This window comes from Neltuma alba, unplaced genomic scaffold (assembly GCF_004799145.2).
Source record: "Neltuma alba isolate B1F8T4 unplaced genomic scaffold, ASM479914v2 tig00011709_pilon, whole genome shotgun sequence".
Lineage (NCBI taxonomy): Eukaryota > Viridiplantae > Streptophyta > Magnoliopsida > Fabales > Fabaceae > Neltuma > Neltuma alba.
This window is the reverse complement of record NW_021636345.1, coordinates 324,616-349,843: the sequence shown is the minus strand read 5'-3', so window position 1 is coordinate 349,843 and position 25,228 is coordinate 324,616. Positions and strand designations below refer to the sequence as shown.

Below are 25,228 nucleotides of genomic sequence, written 5' to 3'. Positions count from 1 at the left end.
GAAGAATGGAGATTGATATATTTTTCAAATTGATAACTCTCAAATTACTTTAATTATTATATGTACGTCTCTTTAATTGTTTTTTTTTTAATCAACAATGATCGGATTGATAAGAAATGACTTGCATTGAACTCTTACGTTTATACTCGACAATGTTTGAATTTGACTTTTATGAATAATAGTGAATATTAAATAGTTATCTATTTAAAAATTTATTTAACTTTCTGTTCAAGTCAATGTAGTCAAGAAATGAACTGCGTTATAATTAAGATCGGATAGTTCATTCCAAACATTATAGTGAAAACCACCCGACAAAAAATGAATTGGTGCAAAACTAATGGAAACTACATATATAGAATCGACAAAACCGGTAAAACCAGCCAGGTTAACAGTGAATTGGTTCATCGTCTTTTCATTGAGGAGGGAAAAACAAAGAAACATTGAGCGTGAAGAAGAAAGGAATGAAGATATGCTAACACCAGATGGATATGCAACAAAATATTACTTTCAGTACTTAATATATAAAAGTTAGTTTGACGTTCAATTTAATCCTAAATATAAGATCTCAATCTACTTTGTCTCTCATATTTACTCATTTTTTTCAAAGCAATCTAGTAGTTGCACATGTTAAAAGTTCTATCAAATGGTAATTCTAGCTAATACACATAATTAGCAAAGATAATTTAGAAAAGATAATGCTTATTTATTGCTAATAACTAATTTAGTAAAATTATTTAATATACTCAAATTAGTCAAATAATTCTCATATTAAGAACCAGAAGTAGTATATAATGCATGATTCCCATTCTTCACGGAGCTTCAAATAATTTTTTTTTTTTGAGCCGAGAATGCTGTGGGCAAGGGTAAAAGGAAAAGAGGATGAACATGAAAGCTTTCATGTGAGAGTTTATATGTTTAATCCTGCTTTTTATTAAGCCGTTATTAGTACCTGCTCCTCTTGTTAAAAACAGAAAAAGAATACAATGATAAAGATGTGAGCGGAAGCAAAGTCAAAATGTAAGAGAAGTTTGATATTAAAAAGGACATTTAACAAAGTTCGTAAATTCTGATGGAAGCTGAGCATACGTAATGCTAAAATATAATTTAAAGAAAAAAAATTTTGAAAAAAAATTAGGGGGTCATGGCCCTGCCATCCTCCTCTTTAATGATAAATTCCCAAATGCTTAAGTTGGGAGTGAAAGGCGCAGAAAGAAAGTGCCAACTGCCAAAAACAAAAGTAGTAAAAGAAGAACTAACAAAAGTTGGGTTGAACAAAAGATGCTAATTGTCACAACGTAATAAATTAATATTTAAATTCTCGTTAGAAAAAATACTTACATTTAATGTCCAGCAATATTTTGAATATGATTCTAGAAGAATACCTATATGTAGTAAAAGAAGAGAAAGGAAGGGTGCCATTGTGCCAGCCAGAGAAGAAGAGCTGGTATAAGTTTGGAAAATTATTCGTCACTTCTTAATTCCTTTAATTACTCCTTTCTTGTTTCCAAAGCTTACTGTCAGACTTAGCCACATTATCTCCTTTTTTTAAGATGACAAAATATGCATTTTAAAAAAATAAGAATCCAAATCTCCTAGCTATGGGTGAAGAAGGTTAATTTAATTACAACAAATAACAAAAGGAAAAACAAATATGAGGAAAAAAAAGGTCTAAAGCAAATAAACAATCACTACATATTCTTTGCAATCATTATTATAAAAATTCATAATAACATATTTGTCTTCATCTTTTTACTTACTAATCAAATTTTTTTAACTAATAATTTTCACTCTGTGTAATTTTGAGATTCTGGGAGTGTTTGGATTAGTTTTTTAAAAGTGGTTTTATGATATTCAAGATAAATATACGAGAAGAATTTTATTTTGACTTATGTGAAAGCATTTTTTCTAAGTGTCAAGTTAATCTTAAAAACCCAAACCCCTTTCATTACATTGCATAGCATTTAGTTTAGCTTAGGTCATTAATAAAGGCTCTATGCGAACATGACTCGGATTGCACTGCTATATACTATATCTTTTGGATCGGTTATAAATTTCTTGCATTTGACCTCAGGCATAACAACACGGTCAAATCAATATTCCGTCAGTTGTAAATATAAAATTTATTTTATAGTATAAATTATACTATAATATAACTTTTATATTCAGAATCAGAAAAAAAATAACTAATTAGATCTTATAAAAGACATAAGAGATTATCTAAAAATCCTACATATAAAACAAATAAATTAGCGGCTTGTTTACATTTGTTTACGTAAAACGATACAAAACTCCCGAACAATTATCAAAACAAGTAAACATCATCCACGAGAAGAGCTTTTGACGACGACACATGGATGCCCGGCGAGGCGCCCCTTCGCACGTTGTAGTTGTACATTTCCAAGGCAAAATGATGCTAGCACTATTCCATTCCCGTTTTTTTGTGCAGGGGGATAAGATCGTGATTGCCTCTGCATGACCCGTTTTATACTGTTTCTATAATCAACCCTCTCATGATTCGCCACCTGTGTTGCATTTTACTCTTTTCAATATTTAATATAATAACTAAATAACTATTTAAAAAATTTATAAAAAAAACCAGTTAAGTTAGTTATATATAATAAATATATATTAATTTTTCTAAACTATATTATTTTTAATTATGTGTATTGAAATTATTTTTAATAGGAACTTCTTACAATTAATAAGATATTTTAAAGAAAATGTTATAAATTTTAGAGACAAAATAAATTGAAATTTTATGTTTAGAGTTAAATTTAATTTTAAGTAGTTTTTATATTAAAGATTAGAAATAGTATATTAAAAAACTTCATGTTCCAAGCATTGTTGTATTAGAAAAAACTTTTGTATCTATTCTCTTTAACTTTAATTTTCTTACACTCATTCTTAGTTTTTATTCAATATAATTGATTGATGACATGTCATTATGATTCAACACGATTTGACCGTTAAATCTCAAATTAATGCCATTAGAAACTCTAATGTCCAATTCAGTTCTAAAACTATCGGTTCGAGCACTATCTCACATCCAATTGGAACCTCAATTATGTACATTGAATTGAAAGTAATATGCATTCAAAGGTTTTCGCAGGGTATTTAGGTCATGGTCCAATGTCAAATGATAATCTTTTGATTATAGTTTACTTTAATGTAACATCAAAGTTTCAAAATGAAGCAATGTGAAGAACGGGGTAGGTGAATCTACTCAAACTCTACGATTATGATGAAAACATTTTTTGATAATTTGTACTTTGAAAAAATAATATTAGTATAAATTTTAATATTTATTAAGAATTGTAATCTAATAATAAATAAATAAATAATAATATTATATCCTTTTGGTCAATCCTTCTTTGAGATCACCATTTTGAATCCTACCTTTTTATATTCGCGGTTTAACAATTTTTTTATTAAAAGGTTGGACCGAAAGTTGTAAAAGTCCAGAACATTTTGGCTTCCCTTGCTACCGTCGGTTATGTAATCACCTTAATTATATTACTACTATTTTAATTAGATTTTTTAAAAGAAATTTACTACCTCCTATTCTTAATATAAGATCTCGTTTGACTTTTATTTTGATTTTGAATATAAGACCCTAATCTACTTTGTTTCTAATATTTATACAATTTTTTTTAAGATAGTCATTTTAACAATAATAGTTATATAGCCAATACATTTGATTAGTAAGGATATTTTAGAAAAGATAATATTTATTTATAACAAATAACTAATTTAGTTTCTTTTTTTAATCTTTTCAAATTAGTTAACTAGCTTTTATAATTAGGAGAACATGTAGTATTACTGTACCTTTAATAAGCCGGAAACTAGAGAAAAAGAACAAAACAACACCGAAAAAAGCAAGAACAAGAGGGGGTCGCGTATTATCACCATTATAATTTGGAATTTAGAAATATATCGTCGAGGTCAAGAGAGGGAGAAAAGCATTATAAATGAACATTGTCCAACTTCAGTCATTTGCGCCGTTCACTCTATCACTTTGGTCACACTCTTTTGCTGCCAACCGTCGCTCGTTTCGTCGCTTCACAGTTCGTGCTACTTTGGGGTATTTTCTCTTTCCTCTGATGGCTTCTTTTGTTGCATTTCAATTACTATGATTTTCTTTTTCCCTGCCGCTTGAAATCTTTGTACTAAAACTCGAGATCTGTACCATTCAGTGGATTTTTGTGCGTACCATTTGTTTTTTCTGTTTGCTCTAGCAAATCTGTTTGTTCATACTTTCTGAAAATTGTTTGGTGCTTTGAGTTGCTAATCCTTTCCTAGTCTTGCATCTGAAACTTACCTGAGGAGTTGCTCTACTAGGCAGGCTTATATTTAATACAGGTTAGCTTTTCATAGGTCCTATCTTCTGATTTCGTAATCTTAGCTATTGAATCCCCCTGTTTCATAAGTGGGCGTGTCTGCTATTGGATTTGGATAAAGAATCGAGTTGTGAAATGATATCCCGAGTCATATCTTTAAGGTAGCTTTGGATTGCGTTTCAGGCTTGTCTGTCCTGCCCATTCATGTTGAATCGGGTCAGTTGTTGAATTCCCCCTTTCTTTGAACTTATTCCCACAGCCCATTAAGTGAGTTTGCTTTGGCCAAGCCTTCTTAAAGCATTTTTATGCACCCGACCTCCGAGCTCCAAAATATCTGTTTGACGCGGTTGGAATCCGCATATGAATGTGAAATTCTTCTGATTTCGGCAAGCATGAAATGATTGACAAATCTGAAACGAAGTTGTGACTTTGTACTTGTAGGTTGCAATCATGGGTTTTGTAGGGTTAGCTTAAACATTGGTGTCTGTTTAACTACTCTGAATTTTACATTTTGTAATCATAACTTGCTGATAGCAGAAATTTGACTAAATTGGCAGATAATCTTTAGTGAAGGATATTTTATTCAGATTACAAACAACACATCTGCCTATGTATTAAATTATCTTGCATGTTGACCTCAAACATTATAAAAAGAAGACAAAATTATTTAAATGATAAATCTTCTCCTTGCATTTATTGGACATGCACTTTAGGAGAAGAAAACTAGAAAAAGTCCATTATTTCGCCTTGTTTTGTTGCCATGGTCTTACTGGTACACTTATGATATGTGGTGTTGCACTTGAAAACACTAAGTCGCTAATTTTGCACGGATTCAATCCTTAATTATTTTTGTGTAAGGATTGGTTTGACTTGCGTGTTGAATGTGCAAAGATTTTTTTTATATAAATTAATTGGATTTACAAAAGATGTCATTCTTTAACATATCTGAGTTGACTGAATAATGTATTCAAATTGTTTATTTGCCATAACAGAGCAATGGCTTCTCACATTGTTGGTTATCCCCGCATGGGACCCAAGAGAGAACTTAAGTTTGCCTTGGAATCATTTTGGGATGGAAAGAGCAGTGCTGAGGAACTGCAGAAAGTTGCTGCAGACCTTAGGGTAGCCATCTGGAAGCAGATGGCTGATGCTGGAATCAAATATATTCCAAGCAACACTTTCTCATACTATGATCAAGTATTGGACACCACTGCCATGCTTGGGGCTGTTCCCCCTAGATATAATTGGAATGGTGGTGAGATTGGTTTTGATATCTACTTCTCTATGGCACGAGGGAATGCCATTGTACCTGCTATGGAAATGACCAAGTGGTTTGACACCAACTAGTAAGCGTATTTTCCTCCCTATTAATTATTATTAATACTAATCATAGGTGGCGTTTTTGGGCTTCTATTTTGGTGTCTGTATTCCATTTCTTTTACTTAATTTGGATGAATGAAATTGAAAATGTTGAGTTTGTCATTCGAAGTTGAAATATACTTGGAGATTTTGATGCGGAACTAAAGTAATTATTGTGGACATTTAAAATAACTATAGCAAAATATATAATATAATTTATGAAGATATTCAATTATGAATTTTATCACTATTGTTGTGCCAAGTATAGAGGTGGGCCTTTCAGATCCACCTATCTTCTACCTGGATGATGTATCTAATTATTATTATCCATAATGAAGTTTGAAATGTTTTTTTCCCCTGTAAAAACTGTAATGTAACTATAACTGCTTATGGTGCAGCCACTACATTGTCCCTGAATTGGGTCCAGATGTTACATTCTCCTATGCTTCCCACAAGGCAGTGAACGAGTACAAAGAGGCGAAAGCTGTAAGTTCGCCGATTTCTTTACTTCAAATGATCCGTTTGCTTTTCTTGTGTTTAAAATTAATCGTAAAACTTACAGTACTTAACCATTGCATTTTGTTTAAACTATTTTCTTATTTGAATGGATTGTATAAGCGAGAGATTCACTAGAGTTATTTAACTTCATGGATTTATTATGTTCAGAGTCATAAATGATCAGATTGGTTGATTTAATATACTTGTAACGTATGATGATGGAGCCAAAGAGAAGGGAAGAAAAACAAGAAGACTCCTTATAAATTTGTTTTATATTTATAATGCTAGAAATAATTAATCAATAATTGAGTATTATTATTAATCTTTGAATAATACCATTTGTGTACTTGACTTTTAATTGCTGTTAATTTTTAATGCTTCGATGCATCACATGGGGGAGTTTGTTATGCTAAAGAAATCCGCACCATTGAATTTTTTTCCATTTGTTCTGTGCTTATGAGAAAATAAGTTTTAAGCTGTAAAAAAAGAAATTATTTTTGAATCATTTGTTTCACTATTTGATGTTTGCATATGTTTGCTCTTCCTACGATGTAGCTAGGTATTGATACCATACCAGTGCTTGTTGGACCAGTGTCCTTCCTGTTGCTGTCAAAACCAGCGAAGGGTGTTGATAGATCATTTTCTCTTCTTTCCCTTATCAACAAGATCATTCCAGTCTACAAGTATGACTTTATCCATTTATTAATTTTAATGACAGTTGAATTATATATGACATTTGCCCAAATTTGCTTTTGTAATTATTGAAGGGAGGTTGTGGCTGAACTGAAGGCAGCTGGTGCTACTTGGGTCCAGTTTGATGAACCCACCCTTGTGAAGGATCTTGATGCTCACCAGCTACAAGCATTTACTCATGCCTATGCAGAGTTGGAATCATGTTTATCTGGTCTAAACGTCCTGATAGAAACATACTTTGCTGATCTCACTGCTGAGGCATACAAAACGCTTACCTCTTTGAAGGGTGTTACTGCATATGGGTTTGACCTTGTTCGTGGAGCAAAGACCCTCAATTTGATCAAGGAAGGATTTCCAGCTGGAAAATTTCTTTTTGCTGGTGTAGTTGACGGAAGGAATATATGGGCCAATAACCTTGCATCTTCTCTGAGTGCCTTGCAAACTATTGAGGGCATTGTTGGAAAGGGTATTTATTACTGATTGCATTAATTGTTGATTGCTATGACACTTGAAGCTAAACGTGCGGTGCCATTTTCTGCAGACTGTGTAGTGGTCTCTACGTCTTGTTCTCTTCTTCACACTGCGGTTGATCTGGTGAATGAAACGAAGTTGGACCAAGAGATCAAGTCTTGGCTTGCATTTGCAGCACAAAAAGTTGTTGAAGTCAATGCCTTGGCCAAGGCGGTGTCTGGACAAAAGGATGAGGTACAATCTTTTTGCCAGAGGTTTTTTTTTTTTTTTTTGGAATAATTTTATGTTTGATGACAATAAACTTAACATTTGACTAAAGAATCTCTCATTATTACAAAGTTTTGGCTTCTTGGAATTTTGTCTCTCTCCAGCTAAAGTTCCTGCATTTTGAAAGAAAGTCTCTTAGCTCAGTGTGGTTTATGATATTCTTCTATTTTGAAAAGCTATAATGTTTCAAAATTTTAGCTGTCTTTTCTCTTTTAGTTTTGATTAATTTCTAGTTTACTAGGGTTATCTTTCAGCTTCTTACTGCTCTTAATTATGCAGGCTTTCTTCTCAGCTAATGCTGCTGCTTTGGCTTCAAGGAAGTCCTCCCCAAGGGTGACAAATGAGGCTGTCCAAAAGGCTGTAAGCCGTCTTGAGAATCATGAATTTTTTGCATTGCTGATTTTCATGACCCTATCTTGTAAATGTATTCCTAAATTGTTATTTTTCCCATTGCTTAGGCTGCTGCTTTGAAGGGTTCTGATCACCGGAGGGCCACAAATGTGAGTGCAAGGTTGGATGCTCAACAGAAGAAACTGAATCTTCCTATTCTTCCGACTACCACTATTGGTTCTTTCCCTCAGCATGCAGATCTTAGAAGGATCCGCCGCGAGTTTAAGGCCAACAAGTGAGCCTTCTGGCTTTTCATCTGCTTTTACCTTCTGAATTTGAGAATTTTTGCTATTAGATGTTATAACCTGGTAAACCATTTTTTTATTAGAATATCTGAGGAAGAATATGTCAATTTTATTAAGGAGGAAATCAACAAAGTCGTCAAGCTGCAAGAAGAACTGGATATTGATGTCTTGGTGCATGGAGAGCCCGAGGTGAGGAGCATTTTTGTGCCATCTTTTGAATTTTAATGAAGACATTTTAGCGTGAAATCTTGTACAAGAACTCACTTTTTAAAGTTTTTTTCCATTTAGAGGAATGATATGGTTGAGTACTTTGGAGAACAATTATCTGGTTTTGCTTTCACTGCCAATGGTTGGGTACAATCCTATGGATCTCGCTGTGTCAAGCCACCCATCATTTATGGTGATGTGAGCCGTCCCAAGCCTATGACTGTCTTCTGGTCTTCAATGGCTCAAAGTATGACTAAACGGCCTATGAAGGGAATGCTTACAGGCCCCGTTACAATTCTGAACTGGTCTTTTGTAAGAGATGACCAACCCAGGTATGAAAACATGACCTTCAAATTTGAAGAAACATTTCCACAGGATAGTCAGTTATGTTTGACTTATTCTGATTGTTATTAGACACGAGACCTGCTACCAAATTGCTTTGGCTATGAAGGATGAGGTTGAGGACCTTGAGAAAGCTGGTATTACTATCATCCAGATTGATGAGGCTGCTCTGAGAGAAGGCTTGCCTCTAAGGAAGTCTGAGGAGGCATTCTATCTGAACTGGGCTGTTCACTCATTTAGGATTACAAACGTTGGTGTTAAGGACACTACCCAGGTTCAATTTCGATTCTCTAGCCCTTCTCCTTATAAATTTTATTTATTTTGATAAATTAATTGTTAGTCAAAAGTGTGCTAGAAATGAACCTTCCTTAGGTTAGGATGGTTCTAGTAACAGTATAAAGTTTAAGGGGGGGGGGTTGAGAAGTTGACTACTTTTTTGTTTGACAATGTTAGAAGGTGGGAATTTTTCATTGATATTTTCTGTTTTTGGCCAGATACACACTCACATGTGCTACTCAAACTTCAATGACATCATCCACTCTATCATAGATATGGATGCTGATGTGATCACCATTGAGAACTCCAGATCAGATGAAAAACTACTCTCTGTGTTCCGAGAAGGAGTTAAATATGGTGCCGGTATTGGTCCTGGAGTTTATGATATCCATTCTCCAAGGATCCCGCCCACAGAGGAGATTGCTGACCGAATCACTAAGATGCTTGCCGTTCTTGAGAGCCACGTTCTGTGGGTCAACCCAGATTGTGGCCTCAAGACACGCAAATATGCTGAGGTTAAGGCTGCTCTCACTAATATGGTTACTGCTGCCAAACAAATTCGCTCCCAGTTAGCCAGGTCCACCTGAGTAGTGAATGAGCAGGGAGGGTCGTTATTCCGATATCTTGTGCTTGAGTTGAGTAACAGAAGTATTCCAATATACTGTCTAATTTCGAATAAAGTGTAGTGTAAGGTTTTGCTGTTTCCTCTTGCCTTTTTCCTTCCCTGCTTCTCCTTTTTTGGGCATGTAGAGTCTGATATTTTGTGCTTGAGTTGGGAAACAGTTGTACACCATCTAATTTCAAATAACGTGCAAGGTTATGTTCTTTGCACTTTCCCTTTTAGTTCCCTGCTTTTCCTCTTCATTATAGCCGTGTTTTGAGCATATGGATATGCTTACGGCTTTTATGAGTTTCTTGGAAAAATTTATTATCATCAAGTTCATAAATCTTTAAACCGGTACTCATTTGCTAACATTTTCATGCACTGATTAAGAGCGATTTCGGCTGAACTGATGAGAGGTCTTGAAAAGAATAAACTAAAATTCAATTTTGCATATTTTTATTATTAAATTTCCTAATCAAAACATAAGAAAGGTATGAATTCAAATTGCGAGGGTTATTTGCTTCTATCATCAACTGGGAAGTGCTTTCCTCTGCTATCATAAACCTTTGCTTTTTAGGTTGAATTGGCTTGACTTTGTGCTAAATTTGTACGCAAAATTTTGTATCTACCTATGCTTTTCTTTATTTGTAACCCTGTAACTTTGCTTTGTTAACATGGCTCGGCCCTTTTGTTCAAATTAATTGTGCTAATGTGAAGTTAAAAGATTTTATGGAAAAAAAAACATAGGTATCAAATTAAAAATTGAGAAAAATGAGTGCCTCCAAAATAGTTTTCTCAAAATTAAAATAATCAATATCTGGGTATAAAAATTGGCTCACAAGCATTTCCAACGCCCAACAGTCCAAGGTAATATGTATTTCAATATCAGTCAATTTACACATATAAAAGTATGAAAAATAATATTACAAAATATTCTAAATTAGGTGGCCTTCGAATTTTTATGTGTTTTTATAATTTATTTTTATTTTCATATATTTTTCAAAGGATTATGTATACTCCTTTTCTTATTTATAAGGTAGAGAAAAAAGTTTTTCTTTATCTTCTCTATTAGTCATATTATTAAATTTTTTAATATAATATACTATTTTACTCTTTATTTATTATTGCATAAATTTTTATTTTTAAAATGTATATACACAAACTTTTTTTTTTTGGTCCAAGTATATACACAAACTTAAATAGAAAGAAAGTTGAAAATTGACAGAGTAAATAAAATTTTAGGTTTTTTTTTTTTTTTTTTTGGGTTAGATGAAATATCTTAAAGGGAAGTTATAAATACGACCGAGCATCAGCTTTTGACCGTTATTATTATCATCTCCAAGACTCTTTCTGATCAAGAGTACCTAAAACGCAGACAGTGCAGTACGCTATAAGCGAAGTTCGAGTTTTGCAGCCATTCCCGTCCGACATTGACGTGAAAACCGCGGGAATCTACCGTTGAAGGCCGAAGGCTTAAATAGACGACAAATTGCCCATACTGTTCTGCCATACGAGCTTGTGAATCAATTAATTTAATTCTTCATTCCATGCTCATAATGCGGCGGAATAATTAAGCCTTCAGAAATTTACAGTTTTAAATTTTTCTCTTTCAAAGGTCTAATAATCACCAGGTCAACGGCACACCAGAACTGAACCCCCTTTCAAACTTCCCCTCTATTCCCTAGCTGCTATTTGGATCTTCAGCTCGCCCTTTCGAATAAACAAATTATGTCTTTCTTCGCTTTTGGCTCCTTCGAGTAGGGCCTTTTGTTTTTCTTGAATCTTTCGGTCAATCCAATGGAACTCAGATTTGAGTTTCTTGTTCTCTTCTTTTTCTCCTCGCTGGCTTCAATTTTTGTCATCGCCAAAGCACAGTGTAGCGAGACTTGTGATTTTGCTCTTGGTTCTTACTATGTTCGGAATGGTTCGAACCTCACTTACGTTTCGAAGGTGATGAAATCCCAGTTGCTTTCAACCCCAGACGATATCGTAAACTACAACAAAGACAAAATACCCAATAAAGACAGCGTTCCAGCACTCACAAGAGTCAACGTTCCCTTCCCATGTAAGTGCATCAATGGTGAATTTTTAGGCCACACGTTTCAATATGTTGTTGAGACAGGGGACACCTACGAGAAGGTTGCTGTGACAAACTATGCCAATTTGACCACTGTTGACTGGTTGCGGAAGTTCAATAGCTACCCACCCGACAATATTCCTGACACGGGAACCTTAAATGTCACGGTTAATTGTTCCTGCGGGAATAGCGATGTCTCAAAGGATTATGGGTTGTTCATCACGTACCCACTTAGGCCAGGGCAGACGTTGCAGTCAGTGGCAGGAGAAGCAGGTCTTGACACCGGACTACTGCAGAGGTACAACCCGTCTGTGAATTTCAACCAAGGAAGTGGTCTGGTTTATATTCCGGGCAAAGGTAAGATTGGTGTTGAATTTTGGAAGATGATAACAAAAAGGACGGAACTTGATTATTTAGGTGGAAAAATTTGCCTTACACCCTCTCTTTCTGGACTAGATTGTCAATGAAATTTTCGTAAATTAGCAGACCCAAATTGCATTTATGCTTTTTTTAAAAAAAATATTTTCTTTATGTATTTTAGCTACATGGCACCATCTCAGTTCTTCAGGAGTTGATAGCTGAAGTTTTATTCTGTTGGATTTGCATATAGAATTTGTTTAAGTTGCTATGGATGCCTCATTTAATAATCTCCTCAGTTATTTGATCGCCAAAAAAAAAAAAAAAAAACTCCCCAGTTGTGGTTATATGTTCTCCTGGAATGAAGCTAAATTTTTGTATTGGAAGGATGATGATCTAGTGCTTGTTATGAATGTAAAAATAGTGTGTTATTTTAACGACGAGTAAGGAATTACAAGTTTTGAGGGAACAACTTTGGTCCAATAACCAAGTATTAAGAGATATATCATTCAACGACCGAAATATGTTTTTACTGGGATAGCTCAAGAACTGGTCTTGGCTGCTGATTCATAACCCCTACTCCCACTGAAAGAAAATTCCATTTGAGTGAGGTTTTGGCAATAGCTGTGGTGGTTTTATGTGTCAATTCTTGATGCATCTTCCAGTACAGAAATATCTATTTCTGTTTTACGTTTTTAGGCTTAAAAGGGAATTTGAGTATCTGGACTATTAGCGAGCTTCATGCTATATCTAAATTTTTGCCTTGGTACTCTAATATTAGTATAATTGTCTCACTTTTTACTTTCATTTTCCAGATCAAAATGGTACCTTTGTGCCTCTTCTGTCAAGGTAAATTTTATTAATTTTACCTTCCATGCTATCTGGTATCTGCATACATCGCAGTATCATTTTGTTCACTGTACATTTACTAATTTTAATGGATATCTTTTCTTTTCCACAGAAAGGCTGGAGGTTCGACTTTGGCTCTACTCACAAAACTGGCTATATGATGATTATCTTCTCTGTACTTGACATTTATCTCATGCAAATGATGATAATCTGTTAAAATTAAAAAGCCAATCCTGCTTTGAGCTCATAAATTCCCTATATATAAACAGGTCTTGCTACTGGGGCTATAGTTGGAATATCCATTGGAGTAGTAGCAGGGCTTCTGCTATTGGCAGTTGGTATATATATTGGCTATTCTAGAAAGAAAAAGGCACACAAGGTGAAATTACTCTCGCAAGAGTCCAAAGGTCTCACTTCTCAGGATAGGAGAGGTAAAGTTCACTCTAGTTTTATTTCTTCCAATTCTCCTTTTCTCTCTTTCCATGCCTTTGCTCTTTAGATGTGGGTGAATAAATACAATGCTGCAAAGTCTACCTGATTGAACGGCCCTCCGTTAATAAAGTCAAATCTAACTCAAATGATCTCAAGCAACCACTCAGAATTCAATTAATCTCATTGATTGCTTATTACTTCGTCTCCTCATTCTTGCCAGTGTCAACGTTATTTCTTCTTTTCCCTCAAAGGTAGAATTTGATAGACAGAGAGAATGTGATGCACCCCTGCTTGATAATAAAAGCCCAATGCAAGACTAAAAGACAGCAGAAGCAATAAATGAGGGAAATCCTTAGGTTTTGATATTAATACCTCAGAATACCGAATCAGTGTGACAATGAACTCCCCTGATTCTAGCCAAAACCCTCTTCCCTCGTTACACCCAGAAATCACAAAGAACCGAAACAAATATTGAAATCACGGACCAACACTCAAGGACAGAACATAACCACTGGCATTCAAGAGGCCAGTCTTTCCTCACCGCTCTCAAAATAGAAAATATGACCTGCTTCCACCAGGAGACTCCAGCAAGTACTATATGCCAAAAAATAACTCAGCCCCCAATATCACCCTCTCCAAGATGAGGCCTATAGCTACCTTATGGCAACTCTGATTCTTCATGCCTTTCTCCTTAGCACCATGAGTCTTGAGATCAATGCTCTGACCATCAAAAAGTGGGTTTCCCTTTTCTCGCATCTTCCTAAATTTCCTCTTATAGGTCTTTGCAGAAAAAGTGGTTCTATCAGAATGTGAGATCATAGAAATTAATATTTGCCTCACTTAATCACCTTATGACTATCCTGTATGACTTACTAGGTATGCTGGTTGTACAAGGCATGGTTTTTTTTATTTTTTTTATTTTACACTTCATAAAAAACCATTATGATCTGCTTTTAAGCTTTTTACAAAATTGTTATATTGTTTAGACACTTTGATGAATCCCATTTCAGATACAACCTCTGGTAATGGTGGAAATGGAACTTCAGGATCTGGTGGTCCTGTTGCTCCTATTGCTGGCATTGCTGGCATTACAGTGGACAAATCAGTAGAGTTTTCATACGAAGAACTAGCTACTGCCACAAACAACTTCAACATGGCTAACATGATTGGTCAAGGTGGTTTTGGTGCTGTCTACTATGCTGAGCTGGGAGGCGAGGTCTGTGAATGCAAATAGAATACTGTTTTTATCATAGTCATTCCTGCAAGAAAAAATTAATTCATAAATCATAATTGATTGATAATTTTGTTTATCTAGACTGTAGAAGAGGACTGATGATTTATGATATGAAGAGGGGATAAGATCAAAGAGCTTTGATCTTTTACATATCAATATTTTTAATTAATTGTTTCTTTATGTTGGAAATGAGTAATTATTTTTTTCATAAAGCCAAAAAAGATTAGTGAGAAAGGATTAAGTGATGATTCAAAATGGTTGTGCAATGCTGTTTGAGTAGATCTCAGCTGAGAAATTCAACGAAATAAATTGAATACTAGATATATAAAACATAAAATGTATTCATCTTTCCTGTGACTTGTTACACACTCAAAGATGAGATGACTTCCTAATAATGATCTCATTCCATGCTTTTGAATATGGCACAATGAATTTTTTCTTTTTTCTAGTCGGACAGTTGTTTTAGCATGATACCTGACAATTCTCTTGAGTCCTGATGATTTGGCAAGTGCTCTTAATTTATTGTAGTTCAGGTTCCCCCCCCCCTTTTTAATATTGATTCTCTCGTTTCCTTAAATAATTTCTGTTCAGAAAGCAGCAATCAAGAAGATGGATATGCAGGCAACAAGAGAATTTCTGGCTGAATTGAAAGTCCTGACTAATGTTCATCACCTTAATTTGGTACTAGATCTCCCAAATTATAGGCATTTGTTATAATCTCTTTGATGTATCGAAGTGTGTGCCATGTAATTGGGGATCTCAGCATACATTAATTGATTTAGTAATGAAATCTAGCGTTTTCTTGGGCCAAACCTTCGGGTATCAACTTGGTTATTTTCAGATAAAATATTGATAGGACCTTATGACTTGTGAAATTGGTTGGTTATTATGCCAATATTCTGTTTTCTTTCTCTATAAATTTTCTTTTGCATAACTTGTAAAGAACACGTATGTACTTAACAAAAGGTTTTGTGGGCGTCTCTGTTGCTAATCTGAACTATCTGCTGCTGCCTATTCTCTTTACTTATTTTTTTCCTCCCTCGTATTCCTCTTTTTTCTTTAACTTCTGCTTTTGCATCAATTTCATATCCAAGTGCATCTCACTAGCAAATACTCCTCCGGTCCTTAATATAAGACCCATTTAACTAATTTGATTGAATTAAGAAAGTTAGGTAAGTTAGTTAATTATAAGAAATGTGACATGTTTTTCTTAAAACACCATAATCATCTTTCTTAATACCCCCTCTCCCTCTTCTACTTGATTATGGTTGAAGGAATATCCATAGGGGTAATTTAGAGAAAATTGATAAATATGATAAATGGATCTTATATTTAGGACCAAAACCAACTCAATAATTGAGTCCTATATTAAGGACCGGAGGAGTATATTATTTGTTCATGTTGAATAACTAGAGTATTTTTGCATCCAGCTTATCTCAAACTAGGATAACATAATACATCAGTAATTTTAGTTTTTGCTTCTAAAGCCACTATTTGTCTTCAATTCAATGTAAATGTGTTGGGTTTTTTTTCTTCTCATTACGTACACACACATGTTACCCGCTCTTTTCCCCTAGAAGAGCACTTTGAATAAAACAGAGTACACGCACGATCCTGTATTTTATATATAGTTAATGCAGTGAACATGGGTGATTTATCAAGGAATTGGCATGTGAATCCGAAGAGAGTGCTTGAATCTTGTTTGCAGAAGATTTTGTCAACTATTCAATATGCTATAAGATTTTCAATTGTTGCCTTCGAAAGAGTGTGTTTTAAGTGATCAGACTGTGACTTATATTTTTGGGAGGAATGTTTTGGGTCACTGCCTCTGCCTCTGTTAGTCCTCTTGCAAGTTGTGTTGTTTCATCTTGCAGTTATCTCTGTTTGTTAAACCGTCATGAATTTGAATAACTGATCTGGCTAAATAAAATACTTTTGTAACTGTTAAAGAACCAAGTGGCTGTGCTTAGCGACTGCAAAAGTAAAAAATGAAGCATTACACTCACCAAATTTAGGGAGTTCGAAGTGTAAACCTCTTTCATCTTCCAGTTACCTCTGTTTGTTAAACGTTCATGAATTTGAGTAAAATACTTATGTAACTGTCAAAGAGCTAAGTGGCCATGCTTGGCGACTAGAAAATCCAAAAATGAAGCAGTACAGTCACCAACTTTATAGAATTCTTACACCATCTCTCAGAAGCATGACCTCTTCATGACGTAAATAAGCAATTTTGTTTGACTTTGTCAATAACTTATATAAAATCAAATTGTTTAACAAATTGATGGACTACAGTAATTTGGGTGGGGCCATTTTGAGAGGTTTGTACTTTTGGACAATCAAATTGGGAACTCTGTGATCACCAAATGAAGATGTAACTGTGACATGAAAATTAATGATCTAAAGCCTGATGCTCTATCATTCTTCTCAATGACCATGTAGGTGCGTTTGATCGGCTATTGCGTTGAGGATTCTCTTTTCCTTGTCTATGAGTACATTGAGAATGGAAACTTAAGTCAGCATCTCCGAAGTTCAGGTTAGATCTGCATGTTGTTGATATTGGGTGGTGACAGTGCATAGTGATAGTGATAACTTACCTGTAGAGTCATATTTCGCCAGGGAGAGATCCACTGCCTTGGTCTACCAGGGTGCAAATTGCTCTGGACTCAGCAAGAGGTCTTGAATATATTCACGAGCATACAGTGCCAGTATATATCCATCGTGACATAAAGTCAGCTAATATATTAATAGACAAAAACTTCCGTGGCAAGGTTGATTGTTTTTTGAAAATATTTAATTATGGGATTAGACAATTAGTACAAAATCCTCTGATAATATTCATGTAACAGGTCGCAGATTTTGGATTGGCAAAACTGACTGAAGTTGGCAGCTCAACACTTCCCACTGGTCGTCTTGTGGGTACATTTGGATATATGCCACCAGAGTATGATAATTTTTTGTTGTTTGTTTTCTCAAAAAAGCATTTCCCTTAATGATGGAGCCTTTTAAATTTATTTACTGAGTTCACAAGTAAATTATACCTTATGTTCTTGTGGTACTTTCCTTTGATGTAGCATGTGTCAGTCGACTCCTTAATTATTTGCTCTGTCATCACTTAACATCTGGGTGGTATTTTTCTCATAAATTTTTAATGGAAATAGTTACGTGAGTGTTAGAATAATGAGCATTTTCTGTGTAGGAAATTTGTTTACGTGATTATTTGCTCTCTTTTTTTTGGGGGGGGGGGGTTGAGAGAATGTGTGACCATTACTGTTTCATGGTCTGGATTTGCTGCTAATTTTCTTGACGCGTACAGTTTGATACATTATTCTGTAAAAGTTTCCAGGTTAACTAGTGAACAATTCTTCTGGATTTGGATGTGTATCCTGCTTTTCCTGATTGGTTCACTTGGATCTTAGATTCTACATTCTAGTGATTGCGCTGGTTTTTGTTTTATTGTTTATTTTGGAGAGAAGTTCCCTTTTTTGTGACTGGATTTGATTAATGATCTACATGTTCCTATCTGCAGATATGCTCAATATGGGGATGTTTCTCCTAAAATAGATGTCTATGCTTTTGGAGTAGTTATCTATGAACTTATTTCTGCGAAGGAAGCTATCATCAAGATAAATGAATCAATCACAGACTCAAAGGGCATCGTATCTTTGGTCAATCTTAATCTCTCAAGACTCAAATCTTTGCAAATGATTATCATTATTTTCAAATCAACCAAATTATTGTCTCATACATCAAAATAAATTAGAGGTCTCATCAATTCATTTCTCTTTCTTCCTTCTACTGATGCAGTTTGATGGAGTTCTTAATCAACCAAATCCAACCGAAGATCTTCGCAAATTGGTGGACCCAAGACTTGGGGATGACTACCCTATTGATTCAGTTCACAAGGTATGTTTTAAGAGTAAATAAACACTGAGAACATTGAATCGGGATCTTGAGGTTGGGTAGGTCTGGAGTTTCTCTGAAGTTAGGCACAAATTTATACCAGAATCCGAGGATTCCTTTGAATATCTGTTTGTCTGATGCTGGCAGTGTTTTAAAAAATTGGTCCCTGGAATCTGGTGATTAAACAGATTTTAGTCCCTCATCATTTGATTTGAACTCATTTTGTCCTGAGATTATGAAACGTCAGAAATCATTGGAAAGGAAAAGATTATGGTGAAATAATTATAATTCTTGGCTTGCAGATGGCCCAACTTGCCAAAGCATGCACGCAGGACAATCCCCAGCTGCGTCCAAGTATGAGATCTATCGTTGTTGCTCTTATGACACTTTCTTCTGCCACTGAGGATTGGGATGTTGGCTCCTTTTATGAAAATCCAGCTCTTATGAAGCTCATGTCTGGAAGATAGCATGATGAAGCAATTCATGTCTTGTCTGTAAATGGGTGTAATGTAAAAGAAATCGAGTATATTATTGGTTTGGTTTCCAAAAGATGCAAGCTTTCTCAATTTGATATTTTCCCTATTTCTGAATCTAGTGTTTCACTTTCAAATTTTTCCTCAGTTTAGTTCTTATGGTAACCTGAATTAGGTGTTCTCAGGCACATTACTAACGTATGAACAAGATACGTGTGATGTGATGGAGAACTGATTTTGCCAGTAATTTTGATATGCAAGCTTCATCTGAGTTGAGCAGCATTTAATTCTCACTGACCTTAAAGTGAGAAATAACGAAATCACCGCAATTCCCCTTAGGCTATTCGTAAGCCAATGAAAGATGCAACTAAATTTAGACTTCATGCAATGTGTGTGTGTGTGTGTGTGTGTGTGGTGTTTAGCTTAAGCAATTTGAATTTGATTTAAATTTTAAGATTTGTTTTTAAAAAGTTTATTATATTTTCTGAGATCATAATTGTAAAAATGATTTTGATTATGCATTTTCGTCTCTTTAAAATTTTCTTCACCTGAGACTTGTTCTCTTAATGGAGATGTTTGTGATATCCCTTCGGCTCTAAAATTATTTATTTAGATTAAAATGATAAGGAAATGTTTAAATACAAATAGTTTATATTAAATATAAAGGATTATGTGTTGCCTCGCTTCAAATTCAAAAAAGGAATCTCCTGAATGAAAAACACTGAAGTTCAATACACATTATGCATCACTGAAAATGAGTAGACTGTGAGTTAGAAAATTTTTTCATGGGTAAAACATAATTTTAAGAAAAATAATACTCTTTCGATTCTTAATGTAAGACCTAATTAGAAAGTTAATGTTAGTCCTATATGTAATATCTATTTTATATGTTTATCAATTTTTTTTCTTCAAATTAACCTTATTGATATTTTCTTAATAATAATCAAGTAGAAGATGATAGAAAAGAAATTAAGAAAGATGCTCAGGCTATTTTTAAAAAACATATCATATTAACTAATTTAACTAATATTTTTAATCTATTCAAATTAATCTTATATTAAAAACTAGATTTAGTAGGAGGTAAGGCAAGGTAGATGATAATTCATGAAACATCATCCATCATGGATAACATGTCAGCAGCAATAGGAACCTCCTTCACTTTCCTTTATTCATTGTTTTTTAATAAGTGCAGGTACTTTCAAATTACCATATTTAGTTATTTGGGTTAGTATAATTTTTAGTCCTTAAAATTTGAATAAATTTTTATTTTAGTTCCTCAAATTTTAACTTATGATTTTAGTTCATAGAATTTGGTTTGTCACAAAATATTAAATCTTAAAAGTATAACGGTATTAAAATCTACTAAAACATTATCAATAATATTAAAAGTAGTGATGTGAAATCACCAGATCATACCTAATTAAATCTTATATGAATAACAGAGTATAGCATAATGAACAGCTCCTAAAACAAACAATAAGGGAAAAAAAAACCGGGGGTTAAAAAAGTTGCGTTAAAAAAGTTGCGTTTTGAGTATTTGTTTTTTGCCCTTTCTATTGGGTACACAGGATCCACTTATGTGTCATTTAGCGAATCCATATTATTACTTCAACGCTGCTGTACTTTCCAGAACTAATGTTTGAAGATGGATTAAATTTTAAAGACAAAAATTATAAATTTAAAATTTAAAAAACCAAAATTAAAATATGTTTAAATTTTAAGGGGCAAAAATTATATTATTCCCGATTATTTTCATGTACTTGTGGAGTCGTCGCTCAGAAGTCGGAATAGCTAACAAGTTCTTTTAGTTTAAATACGAAAGATTCCATTCTCACTGGACTACGAACCTGTAAGATGAAGGAGTTTAAGCAAGTCTCCATGTTCTCCGACTCTCTGGAAGCCATTAATCTGATTTTTAGAGATGGTAATCAAGGACACCCTCTTTGGAACATTATCCAGGAAATTCGCCTAACTATAGCTGAGATCTGGACCTTTGAGCTTCATCACTCACACAGAGAAGCACTGACATGTGCTGACCTCCTGGCAAAAAATGCTCATGATGCGGACACGACACCCACATTTTATGATTCTGTTATTTCCGTTTGTGCTGTCAAATATGCACATGATATGGGCTAATCTCCCCTAGTCTTTTGTTTGTATCAAGCTTCGCTTGCCGCTACTAATTCAAAAAAAAAAAAAACGAAAGATTCCATCTTCACCTTTTCGTCGTCGTTATATATGTAATGACAGCAAACGTCTTTTTCAATGGACCAAGACGTGTGATGTGGAAGAAAGCTGAGCGCATGTCCTCCAAACGTGTTTAAAAGTCGAAAGAAAGATAGCTTTGTGCAGATAGCCCGATAGATTCACGCCACAAAAGCAAAAGAAGTTACTGAATTCACAATCCCTTATTTGACTGAGAGATTTGAAGTTGTCGTCGTAGACTTAGATCACAGGATGCGTGGTAACAAGCAGGCTATGAGGCAATCGGTTGTTTTATTGATTTGCATGCTGTGTTTGGTTCTGGAGGTGAAGGTTGGTGCCGATTACATCCCGCCGGCGAGATTGGATGGCTTCGTTTATAGGAATCAGCATCACCCCGATTCCGTTTTGATCGAAGCGTTTTTCGACCCAGTATGCCCTGACAGCAGGGACTCATGGCCAGCGCTCAAACAAGTTATCACTCACTATGGCTCTCCCGTTTCTCTCGTCGTTCATCTGCTTCCTCTACCGTAAGTAATCACCTCTCACTTTTGTTCTAGTCTCTTGCACTGCGCTAATTTCTTTATGAACAGTTAGAAAAATGGCATACAGGACTTCTGAAACTCGATAATTGACTTTAAAACTTATAATCACTCTGAAGGATTGAATATATATTGATTATTCTTAAAGTTGCAACTTTTTTCTTCCCCAAACGTTGCAAGAATACTTTGAGTATAGAGGTAGTATTGTGAAGCAGAAGTGATGACTTGGGAAAAAGTAGTAGCCTTAAATTCAAAAGATGTATACAGTCTTTCCCCATCCCTATTTATCTTTTTTCCTCAACAGTGATTCACACTGCAGGCGGAGAATTTGAGCATGGTTGTGGTGGATTCACTAGAATCTCAAGATTAGTTTATTTAAAACTGCAGTTGGAGGATCTGCCATGGTCTTTATCCCTCCTGTTTCTATTTGTTCTTCTGAACTGATTGGGAAAGAAACTTGTGGGTTTTTGTCTCCTTTGATCAAATTATTTAACCAAAGCCTTAGTACAAGTCAATGCAATGGCCGAACAGTGGTGCTGTAGTCTTGTTTCTGCATTTGTTGTCCTGTCATTAGCTTGGATCAGCTCAAGAGTATGCTTGATCACGGTTATTAACACTGTAATTAATTCACTTGTCATTCTGATAATATGTGATAACTTATGTTGCCCCTGGAATAATATACCTTTATTCTCATAATTGCAGTTACCATGACAATGCTTTTGTTGCATCTCGTGCTTTGCACATTGTAAATGCATTGAATAAATCTGCAACATTCCCGATGCTGGAGTGGTTCTTCAAGCATCAGGTCAGTATATCCGTCTGCTTAAGTACTTTGTGGTTTCTCTTTTATTTCTTTCCTTTCTTTTTGGGTTGTTCCACAACAATAGAAAATGACATTCTCTGTTCTTACTCCCTGATATGGGTATTGAGATTTTGATTTATTTCTTGCTCTGATTTGAAAATAGGAAAATTTATATGCTAATCAGAAATCTGTCTTGAAACTACGTTTATGTTTCATGCTTGAATGGAAGAAGTTGCTGTCACGGTTGTAATGATTTCCCTCCACTTTCTTGCAGCAGCATTTGATAATATAACCTATTCCTCTTTGATATATAATACAACTTCAAAGAAGAGCTATAAGAAGATTATTGATTTTATTTGGAATAATTGTTTATGTTGATGATAGAATGAATTACATCCTCCCCAGTGCCCTTAAGATATAAAGTGAATTTTTGTATCTAGAGTAGAACTTATCTATACAGAAAATTATTCCAGTTTATTGCTAACTAGATATGTCGCATACCATGTAACTACAGGGGAAATTCTATAATGCTCAAACCAAGAATCTTTCAAGGGCTTCCATTGAGAAGGAGATGGTGAAGTCTGTGACAGAAGTAATTGGGAGATCTTATTATAGTTCAATCAAGAGTGGCTTCAATGACCGGAAAACTGATCTTCACACCAGGGTGTCGTTTAAGGTGAGATGAAATAAATTTATCCTCCAGGTTGCATTTAGAGAAATCAACTTTCTCGAATATCTTTGAGTTTAAGGTTTTTATATGCAGAGTAATATAATATTAATCGACTGTAATCTTTTGCTAACTAGCAATGAGTTTGGTGTGAAAATGCAGTATGCTGCTTCAAGGGGGGTGTCTGAAACGCCATTTTTCTATGTGAATGGATTCTTGTTGCCTGGTACAGGATCTGCTCTTGACTATAAGGGTTGGAGGAAGGTCATTGACCCACTGGTTGGTTCAAACAGTGGAAAAAATGCAGAATCCTTCAATTGGTTCTTGTGAAGGTTGCAACTTGATGAGATGTTGTTCTGTGTTTTCTTGCATATTGCTAAGTTAAGATGATGACAGTTAATGTGTGTGTTGCTGGGTTCCAGTAAAGCCAATGAATAAAAATAATCATGGGAATATGTTTGTGCTTATTTTGGTCAGGAAATATATATGGGGTTTGGATATCGGGGAAAATAATTATAGTGTTATTTCTTTTCGTGTGATCCTTTTGGAATGGCTGCTATTGTTTTTAACTGTCCCTCTCAACTAGCTGTGATTGTCAAATTTAAAGGTTTCAACATGCTTGGTGGCTTAATTTCTTATGATTAATGCCAAGTTTGTTTGGAAAATGCATTATGCTGCTTCAAAAAGAGGAATTGAAGGGGGGTTATGGAGCACCATTTTAATTGGTTTTCCAATTAAGAGTGAAGTATTCTGAACAATTAAGTATGATAATATCTAAATATATGTTTTTTAAAGAAATATTTTATTAAAAATGATTCTATTTAAAGGAAAAATTAACGTAAATTTACATTAATAAAATTAGCTCACCTAATATTAATTTCCTAATTCATTAAACCTCTTCTTATAAATGGGTTTGAAAGATTTTCTTAGCCAACATAACTTTAAAAAATTACTCAACAAACAACTCTTTACGTGACTGTGTTTAAAACTTTAAATATTATAAAATTTTTCAAAAAAATGAATAGGAAAAATCATAAAAAAGACCTCGAAAATAGAAAAATTACAAATAGGGACAAGTTATAACATTAGTATGGGTTTTGATAATAATTGATAAATAAATGATAATAATTTTTGTAAACGGGTTTTTATATGCAATTTTTCAATTTTCAGGGTTTTTTTTAACGATTTCTAAAAAAAAAAGTATGAAAATATGTGGTTTAATGATCAATTAATGATTAGAAATATATTTGTATAGATGTGGAAAAAAGAAAGAAGATTCATGTCACATTAACTTTGAAATAAAAGTGTGATTAATTTATTTTACTCTTTTTTTTTGGTGAATAATTTATTTTACTCTTTAATAAACTAAAAAAATATTTTTTTTACTTTGAAGTAAGAATTTGACAATAAATAATCCTTTGATAAGTTGCTTGGTTTAAAGACTGGAGTAGCGCTTCTTGTCAGAATCTATCATCAATTCTACTCAGGTTTCACGTTCATCTTTACCACAGTTGTATTTCTCTGGTGTTTTACATCAGGACTCCTTTCAACATTCTAAGGGTTGCAGACATCATGAGACATTGGGTTAACTCGATGCCTTGTAATGGCATTATCACTTAGAAACAAGTGTGCGAGATTCTTCGTATGATGCAGCTTCGACGTAATATGTGCATGTTGCTGAGCGTCATGCGTGGAAGAGAAATGGTTGGTGTTTCAAGAGACTTAAGCTTTGAGCTGTCTCAGATCTACTGGCAAGAATTGAGGACGACAATAAGTCTTTAATTTTCATAGTGTTGCTTGTTTCTTGGGAAAATTGGCATAAATTTCCCATTGAAAATTTAATTGGCAAATAGGACATAAGGATTTTATGCAACTTAACTTCTTTTTGTGCAACTTATTTTTTCTTGTGTGCCATGTATCTTCCTTTGTGTGCAATGATCTTCTTTTGTGCGATGTGCAACTCAATTTTTCTTTGTGCAAATAAAATTCTCTTATGTGCAAATC

General features: G+C 34.3%; 3 protein-coding genes across 5 annotated transcripts; all 3 read left to right on the top strand.

Moving 5' to 3' along the window:
- Nucleotides 1–3,947: 3,947 nt before the first annotated feature.
- On the top strand, nt 3,948–9,928 carry LOC114717158 (5-methyltetrahydropteroyltriglutamate--homocysteine methyltransferase). Of its 3 annotated transcripts, XM_028902253.1 has the most exons (13): nt 4,303–4,359; nt 4,521–4,604; nt 5,330–5,683; nt 6,095–6,182; nt 6,750–6,877; nt 6,962–7,353; nt 7,429–7,592; nt 7,905–7,985; nt 8,084–8,250; nt 8,344–8,449; nt 8,549–8,799; nt 8,882–9,083; nt 9,304–9,928. In XM_028902253.1, the coding sequence occupies exons 3-13, from the start codon at nt 5,334–5,336 to the stop codon at nt 9,670–9,672; spliced, it is 2,298 nt and encodes a 765-aa protein (XP_028758086.1). In that variant the 5' UTR covers nt 4,303–4,359; nt 4,521–4,604; nt 5,330–5,333; the 3' UTR covers nt 9,673–9,928. The 3 variants fall into 3 exon arrangements, with proteins under 3 accessions (XP_028758084.1, XP_028758085.1, XP_028758086.1); XM_028902251.1 differs by lacking the exons at nt 4,303–4,359; nt 4,521–4,604 and adding an exon at nt 3,948–4,081; XM_028902252.1 differs by lacking the exon at nt 4,521–4,604 and having other exon boundaries at nt 4,287–4,359.
- A 1,277-nt stretch (nt 9,929–11,205) lies between these two features.
- LOC114717174 (lysM domain receptor-like kinase 3) lies at nt 11,206–19,290 on the top strand. The gene is made up of 12 exons (XM_028902268.1): nt 11,206–12,123; nt 12,939–12,972; nt 13,085–13,095; nt 13,242–13,403; nt 14,415–14,620; nt 15,230–15,319; nt 17,078–17,171; nt 17,255–17,406; nt 17,485–17,579; nt 18,165–18,303; nt 18,443–18,541; nt 18,841–19,290. Exons 1-12 carry the CDS (start codon nt 11,487–11,489, stop codon nt 19,003–19,005), a joined length of 1,884 nt encoding a protein of 627 aa, XP_028758101.1. The 5' UTR covers nt 11,206–11,486; the 3' UTR covers nt 19,006–19,290.
- A 1,997-nt stretch (nt 19,291–21,287) lies between these two features.
- Nucleotides 21,288–23,718, top strand: LOC114717177 (uncharacterized). The gene is made up of 4 exons (XM_028902272.1): nt 21,288–21,743; nt 22,458–22,560; nt 23,072–23,233; nt 23,387–23,718. The coding sequence occupies exons 1-4, from the start codon at nt 21,469–21,471 to the stop codon at nt 23,552–23,554; spliced, it is 708 nt and encodes a 235-aa protein (XP_028758105.1). The 5' UTR covers nt 21,288–21,468; the 3' UTR covers nt 23,555–23,718.
- Nucleotides 23,719–25,228: the final 1,510 nt, after the last annotated feature.